We start from the raw sequence: 9386 nt of genomic DNA, 5'->3' as shown, positions 1-9386 counted from the left end.
GCTGTAGCCGAGAGACAGCTTTTGAGCTGTCTCTCGGCTACAGCTAGTTGATGCAGCCCTCGACGGCTCGACGTAGTTGATGCAGCCCTCGAAGTCTTAATTGATGGCTCTCTACCAGGAGATACTTCCCAGCGCAAAGAGGTGACGAAAGGGCCTTTATCAGCCGCTTCAGACAGGTCAAAACCATCAGTTGCTGACGTGTGGGCAAGTTCAGCGTATTTGGTCTCCGACTGCCGTTTCTGCTGCTCAGGTACCGCTGGTAATGGATTCACAGTTGTGTCGTTACGCTGCCTTGAAGAATTGCCGCTTCCTCGGGGAACACCAACAGTTGAACTAGTCTCCTGGACGCCTTTCGCAGCTCTGCATTTGGCACAACTCCAGGGCAAATTCTCACCTCGCTGAGTGACTCCCACGCACTGGAAGTGATGCCACATCAAACAGCTATCGCACCGCATCATATCAGCTGTGTCCACTCCATGGCACTCCTGGCACGTCCGCCCGGCATGGGACTCCTTTGGAACTTCCGTGACCACCACTTGCACACCACCCTTTGCACTAGTTTTCTCACCGACCACTTTTCGTAACTTGTCCGACCGCGTATTTGACCGTAATGTTCGACTTGACATGACTGGCAATATTTCGTATGTAAACGAAAATAATAAATTGTTGGAAATAGCCAACTAATTTGGGGAATTCCGAAATAATAATTCCGGAAATAAAACGATCCGAAGCCGGGTCTTGGTTTCAATCCGGATAAATTATTATTTTCCTGTGAAATGTCGTTACAAATTCAATATAGTGTTTACAGTTAGGCTTGTGTAATTATAATTTGTGTGTGAATTCTGTCTGTTATTTATAATGATGATGCTTATTTGTTTCTTGTCTTTTTCAGTCTTACTTACGTTTAGTTCCGTTTTTGTGACGAGTCCAGTTGTCTGTCTTTGGACCGGTCTAGTGTCCTACCGTATTGTTGTTTTAAGTTATATTTCTGTAATACAGATCGATTCGCATTCCGAATCGTATTTGTTCCCGTACTGCTATTCGTACTATAATATTAAGGTAATTTTAAGTAATTGCATGTTTGTAACAAGTAGTATCATAGTATAATTTACCCCGTTAGTTCATAAGCTTCACTGCACGGTTTTAGGGTTAAGTGCATGGAAACATTGGGTCGATAGAGTCCTGATAAATTACCGTATTATTAACATAATTTTATCATCAATTAATGCATGGATACTACCTTTAGGAAATTAATAATGAATTCACTATTTCAATTATGGGATCAGTAATAAAGTCACTATCAAATATGCTGAGCTGTAGTTTTGGGCAAACACATTATCGCAATTCACTTTCTATCGTCTACCTATTTATCTTCGGTCCACACTTACAGCTCTGACAGTAGGGTACCGTCAGTTCAGTCCTTCGCGTTGTTATCGCTCCGCGAGGGGTTCTATTGTTGGTCATCTAGAGACACCGACACCATAGAGGCGCGGCGTATTCGCTAACAACCACATTGGCTCACTTTTGACAATAAATATTCCTGTTTGACATACACGGTAAACAAAATTTAGCCAAAATTTAGTGCTAAACAAGGAGTGTTGCAAAAATTATTAAAATGTTTGAAAATATATTTTATGGGCTTTATCTATATATATAAAAATGCAGTGGCATACGTGGGACCGCGCATAACTTGCGAACGGGTGGTCCGATTTTGGTCGTCTAAGTTTTGTTCTGTTAGTTTTCACCCAAGGTAGGTTTATGAGGCCTAAAACATGGGAAAATTGAGAGTTTTTGAAAATCGGGTTTTTATACATTTTGACCGGGGACTAGGTCTTGGCTAGAAACTTGAAACGTCAAAAATCGCAGTAGGCAAGACAAAGTTTGCCGGGTACAGCTAGTTTAATAGGAATACTTAAAAAATGAGTAAACATGTCGTTTTAATCAATGCTTGATCGAATTATGCAGAAATTGAGATAGGCCTTTAGGAGCCTATTATGGTTTATATGCTTTACTAGATACAATGTTAGTGTCTTCGGCAAAAATGTCCAACTGGATAATGCGCGTCTGATAGTGGACATGTGGAACCGGTCAACACGATCTGGTCCTGTCCCGGTTGTCGGAATGGCCCTCGCGGGAACCTGTTTCGTGAACATTTCAATTATGGCACCAAAACTAGGCATGCGACAGCTCTATCTTCATGATTTTTTATATCCATCGTCTTAGTAACCATGAAAATGGCCAGTGACCTCCCTGGCTAACCCGTGGCCACCGGAATGTGCCCTGGAGGAACCTGTTTCGAGGACATTTTGACCATGACACCAAAACTAGGCATGCAACTGCTCTATCTTTTTGATGTCATATACATATCCATCATCTAGGGTAAATCATGCGATTGTTCATAGGCCAGAGGAACTTATTCACCTAGCGTGAATGAGGATGAAGCATCAGTTACTTCTGCATTTTGTTATATGAAGATCCTGCTTTTTCTCTTCGTTTAATTCATCCACATTCATTCAATTCATCCAGCCTATTAGGGCAAACATGGCACATCATTTTGACGTTTGGCGGTGCGATAACTCCAAATTTGTTGAACTTACCGGACTTACAGGTAAAAAGCATTGCAGTTAAATCGTTTGCACCGACCGAACGCCTACTGTACTTATTCTTGACATATCATTCCAACTGAAACATAGCCTTCAAACTCCAAAAGGCATGACAGTAGACAGCAGTGGAAGCAAATTCGATTTCATGTGATACTGCGAGTTATAACGCCGGGGCAAGTCCGCCTAGTTTTAGAAGAACCCTGCAGAAAATCGCTTAAGAAATTCTTTGATAAATCCCTAGAGAAATTTCTTGATAAATTTCTGGCGAAATTTCGTGATATATCCCCCGGATGAAAATGTGCAGAATAAGTTCCAGCAGGAATTACTGGGTGAATATCAGCAAATACTTATTGAGCAGGAATAGTTGAAGTATTAGAGCATTGCAGATATGACTGGGAGAATCCCAGTACAAATTTTAAAGGGAATGGCAGGATGAATCCTTGCAAAAATCTCTGGAATCCCATGGGGAATCCTAGAGAAGCTGTTATGTATGCACTGTTCCCATTCTCAGATGCAAACTTTTACCAGTGCATAAGAAAACGTCAGTTGGAAATAAAATAAATAAACCGCACGTCGCTTTCTCAAATCGTCCGACTGAAAGTCGCTATTTTCCCTATTTTCTTGTTAATTAAAAAGTTAATAAAACATTGTAATTGACGGTACTCGGTTCGCGTCATTCCTATATTCCGAAACCACCCACATACGTAACAATTTTGGTGTCAGAAGTGGGATTGGTCGGAAAACTTCTCGCGGTACGGAAGTGAGGTTAGTTTCACCCCGCAAGCACATTCTTCTCCGTCGGCAAGATGGCGAACGCCGAGCTCATGGAGGCGCTGTCTGCAATGATCGCGCAAGCCCTCCGAGCTTCCATCGGAAACGTCGTCGAACAAGTGAACGCAGGACAGCAAGCAGGAGACGCCGCCGCTCCATCGCCGAAAGTTCCACCGTTCACGATGCCCCAGTACCGCTTATCAGAGGAAACGTCCGTCGCCGATTATTTCAACCGGTTCGAGTGGGCGCTGCAGCTGAGTCTCATCCCGGAGGTCCAGTACGCGAACTTTGCCAGAGTCCATATGGGAGCAGAGCTCAATAACGCCTTGAAGTTTCTCGTCACCCCCCGTGAACCTTCCGAGATTCCCTACACGGAACTGCGCACCACCCTGGAGAACCATTTCGATCGCAGACGAAACAAGTTCGTCGAAAGTGTCAAGTTCCGGCACATCGTGCAGCAGAAAGGTGAGTCCGTCTCGCAGTTCGCCCTTCGGCTGAAGCAGGGTGCCGCCTACTGCGAATATGGCGAGTTTCTGGACCGGATGCTCATCGAACAGCTTCTGCACGGGCTGGAAGCGCGAGACATCTGTGATGAGATAATCGCGAAGAGCCCGACAACCTTCAAGGATGCGTACGACATCGCGCATGCCCTGGAAGCCACTCGAAACACTGCTAGAGAGATCAACATGGGAACATCGCCGCCATATCCGGAAGCAGCAAACAAGCTTGGCTACGAGAAGCCGAGAACGAAGAAATCACAACCTCGCCATCGATCGCCATCATTCCAGCAGAAACAGCACGACAACAAACCGAGGAGTGCGTCAGAAGAAAAGCCGCGGGCTAGAACTTACCCGAACAGTGCCGGTGGGTCGAGCTCGTGCAACGGATGTGGAGGACAGCACCTGCGGAGTCAGTGTCGGTTCCGCGACGCCAGGTGCAACGTCTGCAACAAGAAGGGCCACATCGCCAGGGTCTGCCAATCGGAGAAGTCGAAGTTCCACTCTTCTGCCGATCAGGTCCAGTCGCGAGAGACACCAGCTTCGGAAGTCGACCTAGTTCAACTGTCTGGGTCGCAAGTGTCCCGGTGCAAGTGTCCGTCGGATCCACAACGCGCAAGCCGAACCTCTACGTCGTTTCCGGAGAATCCGACTCTCTCTTCGGGCGCGAATGGATCGCACACTTTGTGGAGCAGATCAACATGAACCGACTGTTCTCGCCGGATTCGTCCGTCAATTCTCTCCAAGGCACCGAACTGACTCCGGATCAAGAAGCGCACCTGTCCAAGTTACTCGACAACTTCGACAGCATCTTCAGTGAAGTTCCTGGAAAACTGGTAGGACCACCAGCGAAAGTTCATCTGAAGCCCGGAGTAACTCCTGTTTTCGCGAGGGCACGGGACGTACCTCTCGCCCTACGCGATCGTTACGCAGCGGAGATCGACAAGAAACTGGCATCTGGTTTCTACGAGAAGGTGGATTATTCTGAGTGGGCATCGCCGACCCATATCGTCATGAAGAAGAACGGAAGCATTCGGATCACCGGAAACTACAAGCCAACCGTCAACCCAAGGATGATCATCGACGAACATCCGATACCGAAGGTCGAAACGCTGTTCAACAGGATGAAGGGAGCAACGCTGTTTTGTCATCTGGACGTCACCGATGCCTACACGCACCTCCCAATCGACGATGAGTTTCGCCATGTGCTCACCCTCAACACGACGACGCATGGGCTCATTCGTCCTACGAGAGCCGTATACGGAGCTGCAAATATACCGGCTATTTGGCAGCGACGAATGGAATCCGTCCTTCAAGGGTTGGACAACGTCGTTAGCTTCTACGACGACGTCATCGTTTTCGCCAAGAACTTCGACGAGCTGCTGCTGGCCCTAACCGCTACGATGGACAGGATGAAGCAAAACGGTCTGCGGCTCAACCGATCAAAATGTATCTTCGCTACGTCATCGCTCGAATGTTTGGGTCACCGCATCGATTGTCAAGGTCTACACAAATCGGACAAACACATCGAAGCCATTCGGGATGCCCCACGACCGGCTACTCCGGAGGATCTACAGCTGTTCTTAGGTAAGGCTACATACTATTCATCCTTCATTCCCAATCTATCTTCAAGAGCACGAAGTTTGCGCAACATGTTGCTTGCCGACCCGTTCGAATGGACACCCGAAGCAGACAGGGCCTACCGAGACTTGAAACAGGTTCTGGTCTCCCCGCAAGTCCTGATGCAATACGACCCAGCGCTGCCACTGATCCTAGCAACGGACGCCAGCAAGACTGGTCTCGGTGCCGTGTTGTCTCACCGTCTGAGCAACGGAACCGAGCGGCCGATCGCATACGCCAGCTGCACCATGTCTAACACCGAGCAACGGTACCCCCAAATCGACAAAGAGGCGCTCGCGATTGTGTGGGCGGTGAAGAAGTTCTTCCACTACCTGTATGCACGAAACTTCACGCTGATCACGGATCACAAGCCGCTGACGCAAATCCTGCACCCCGAGAAATCCCTCCCGACGCTGTGTATCAGTCGGATGGCAAACTACGCTGACTACCTGGCTCACTTCGACGTAGTGTATAAGCCGACGAGTCAGAACACGAACGCCGACTACTGTTCCCGGATCCCAAGCAAATCGACCCAATCGGACGTCAGTTGTCTTTCTCTTCACGAGGGAAGAAATATCGAGGACGAATTCGACCAGTTTGTCCTTCGCCAAGTTCAGCAGCTGCCAGTGCGAGCCGAACACATCGCACGTGAGACGCGAAAGGATCCCCACCTCGGAAAGATCGTCAAAGAGCTAGAGTTAGGTCGAAATCTGGCGCAGTCTGGGTACAAGGCCCCCGAAGCGAAATACTCCCTGGCTGCCAACTGTCTACTCTTCGAGCACCGTGTCGTCATACCAGCCACTCTCCGGGAAGCGATCCTAAACGACCTTCACGTGGCACACATCGGCGTCGTGAAAATGAAAGGGCTAGCTCGTTCGTATGTCTACTGGCCTGGTATAGATTCGGACATCGAGAAGACAGCAAAATCCTGCACCGAATGCGCACGACATGCCCCAGCACCCCCGAAGTTCAGCAGCCATCACTGGGAGTACCCAAACGGTCCCTGGGAGCGTATACACGTCGATTACGCTGGCCCAGTGGCGGGCGCAATGTTGCTTATCGTCGTCGACGCGTATAGCAAGTGGGTCGAAGTGAAAATCACCAACTCGACTACTGCTGCTGCCACAATCAATCTTCTCGATGGTTTATTCGCCGCCTACGGAGCTCCAGTGACGGTGGTGTCGGACAACGGTCCGCAATTCACTGCCGAAGAGTTCAAGTCGTTCCTCCAGCGCAGCGGGGTGAAGTACCACAAACTTTCCGCACCCTATCATCCGGCTACGAACGGTCAGGCCGAGCGCTATGTGCAAACAGTCAAGAAGGCACTGAAAGCGATGGGAACGACGAACCACACTCTGCAAGCCAACACTAACGAGTTCCTGCAGCAGTACCGCAAATCTCCTCACGCCGAAACCGGAGAATCACCAGCAAAGCTCTTCCTGGGTAGAAACATCCGAACACGACTGGATCTTCTGAGGCCGCAGGATGCCAGCAAGCGAGTGGGTGAAAAACAGCGAGCATCGTTCGATTCCACGTTCCGTTCCTTCACGCCGGGACAGCGAGTCTACTGCCTTTCTGGAAATGCCCGGATGGACAAGTGGATCCCCGGAATTGTTGCTGCTCGTCTGGGAGATTTGCACTACGAGATAGAGCACGAAGGTAAACATCTGAAACGTCATGTTGATCAGCTGCGACGTTTCCAGGACGACGGCTGCAACGAAAAGTGCATCGAGCCGTCAAATGAACCAAGCCCAAGTAACAATTTTAATTTTATCAAAGTTTTTTAGCGATTCAAAAATCCTAAACATAAAACCATTGATGCCGACTTGAAAATGCTCTCGAGTTCTTGTATGCCTCAATAAGCCCACGATCTGGCTAGTTGGCCCAGTCTTATTAGGGTCTACAGGACTTCGTATGCAAACTGGCTTAGGATTTCGGGTTGTATCATAGTTTTATCAATCTTCTAAATAAAACCATCTTCTGACTTGTCAAACAATTGTTTTGATTATATTTCACTCTCAATGTTCGATCGCCAGAATAAATTATGCTTGGTTGTTTATCCAGCCATCAATTGGAAAGATGCAGATATGGAATTCAGATTTGTTTTCCTATTTAATACGTGTCAGGAGACATGCCACGGAAAATTTGTGGTGAATTTGACTGCGATAATGACAAAAACTAAGTGCGCCACACAAACTATGCATAATTTGGAAGTTAAATGCATTTAATTTGTGTGGGGTGAGATGACAACAGCGTGTGCCACTCTATATTATATACTCAGCTCGGGCCCGATCGCCCCGATCGTCGCAGTCCGATCAGGAGTGGCGAGTCAGTCGTAGTGGAGACGTTCATGTGGTAGGACGCGCGTTGTCACCCGAACCGCAGTGGGTGATTTCTCGGTAGCGGTTCAAGTTGCACATTGGCGTCCGTGACAGGTTTTGTCGTGGTTGTAATTTTTGTCCATGGCAATAAATCGAATATCTGTGAGAAATCACCCATTGCGTTGAAAATCTAATACGACCAACTAGGAGAAAAAAAAGGTGCAAAACAGGAGTGTGAAGTGACAAGAGATTGAGCGGCAGCAGGAAAAAGTGCGCGTTGAATGTGTGGACCGCCAGTTGGAGGAGATGTATCGTGTGAGTGAAACGAGAATTGACCGAGTGGTTTCAATCAGGGGGTTCCGCAAGCGACAGGGTAAGTAGGCGTTGCCGATTCGGATGGCCCGCGATTTTGCACTGTGTTGTTTCGGTCGGCCCGTTCGGGCGATAGTTTGTGTTTGACGCGCTTACTCTCTCTGGTTCCAATCGCCGGCGAGATGAGCGCTTGCACACTGACGTCATCATTGTCTCTTTCTCTTTCTTTCCTTCGGCGTCGGTCCATAAAGCCGTCCTTGCCCTCAAAAAATTTGAGGGCAATGTTTACAAATCGTATGAGAATTCGATGAGGTTAGGTTTCTGCTGCAAGCCTCTATCGTCAGAGCGTTATTGTAGATGTCAGAAGTAGATGGTGCACGCTAGAAAAAACGTTTCAAATAATTTGGTTGCAAAATGTTTTAAAGTTTTTTTCATTTTTCAATATTGTTGAACGCTATTACAATGTGTAATCAGCGGCGTCATGGTCGCAATTTTTTTCCGCAGTCAAGTTCGCAGATTGGGGACTACGAAGGTTGATGAGCCGGGAAACACTCTTTCTTCCTACGGGGTTTCTTATGGGAGTATGAGTGAAAAAAAAGCAAAAAATCTTCCCTCCTTCACTTTCTCACAGAAAACCGCAAACAAAATCATCACCTTCGTAGTCCTCAATTGTGAACAATCCTCGGTACTCACATTACGTAATTTATGTTTAGTCCCTTACTGTCAGAGCTGTCAGATCAGTGTAACACGCTAAATAAAATTTACACAAAAGGCAATTTACACGGAAAAAATACACGGTTATGAATATTTATTGGGTACCGGACTGGTCACCGAAAATTTGATCGTTTTCTTTGGTACATCGAGGTCTTGAAATTAGTCTATGGTGTAATGTTTTAAGCTTTTGCTTGGCATTCGATCATTATGAACAACGAAGCGCCATTAAACAAGATTAAACATGGTCTTTGAAAATATTGTTCTGCATCATCACTCTGTGTATGAAGCACGCAGTAGATTGACTTTGTGACCTTTCTTTATCTTTTTTTAGATTAGATGAACCCCTTTGCCATATTTGAAGCGTGTTTTGAGGACCGCTTAAGGAAAAACAAGCGAGTTGAGAGGACCGCTTGATGATGAATAAGAAACGCGTTTGAGGACCATTATGTTAAAAACAAACAGCGAGTTGAGAGGACCGCTTGTAGCTAAATGAGAACCCCAATAAAAATGTATTATACACTGCTGATATGGTGAATGATTGTATCATT

At 47.1% G+C, this 9386-nt stretch overlaps 2 protein-coding genes across 2 annotated transcripts; both read left to right on the top strand.

Annotated features, from left to right (window-relative positions):
- The first annotated feature begins 3409 nt into the window (after window positions 1-3409).
- LOC115268585 (uncharacterized) lies at window positions 3410-4576 on the top strand. Its single transcript, XM_029876698.2, has one exon. It carries the CDS (start codon window positions 3410-3412, stop codon window positions 4574-4576), a length of 1167 nt encoding a protein of 388 aa, XP_029732558.2.
- On the top strand, window positions 4573-9174 carry LOC134290525 (uncharacterized protein K02A2.6-like). Its single transcript, XM_062857683.1, has 2 exons — window positions 4573-7150; window positions 9170-9174. The coding sequence occupies exons 1-2, from the start codon at window positions 4573-4575 to the stop codon at window positions 9172-9174; spliced, it is 2583 nt and encodes an 860-aa protein (XP_062713667.1).
- The last annotated feature ends 212 nt before the right edge of the window (window positions 9175-9386 follow it).

This window comes from Aedes albopictus, chromosome 3 (assembly GCF_035046485.1).
Source record: "Aedes albopictus strain Foshan chromosome 3, AalbF5, whole genome shotgun sequence".
Taxonomy (NCBI): domain Eukaryota; kingdom Metazoa; phylum Arthropoda; class Insecta; order Diptera; family Culicidae; genus Aedes; species Aedes albopictus.
Note: the sequence above shows the minus strand (reverse complement) of the source record. Positions and strands in the feature narration are given on the sequence as shown.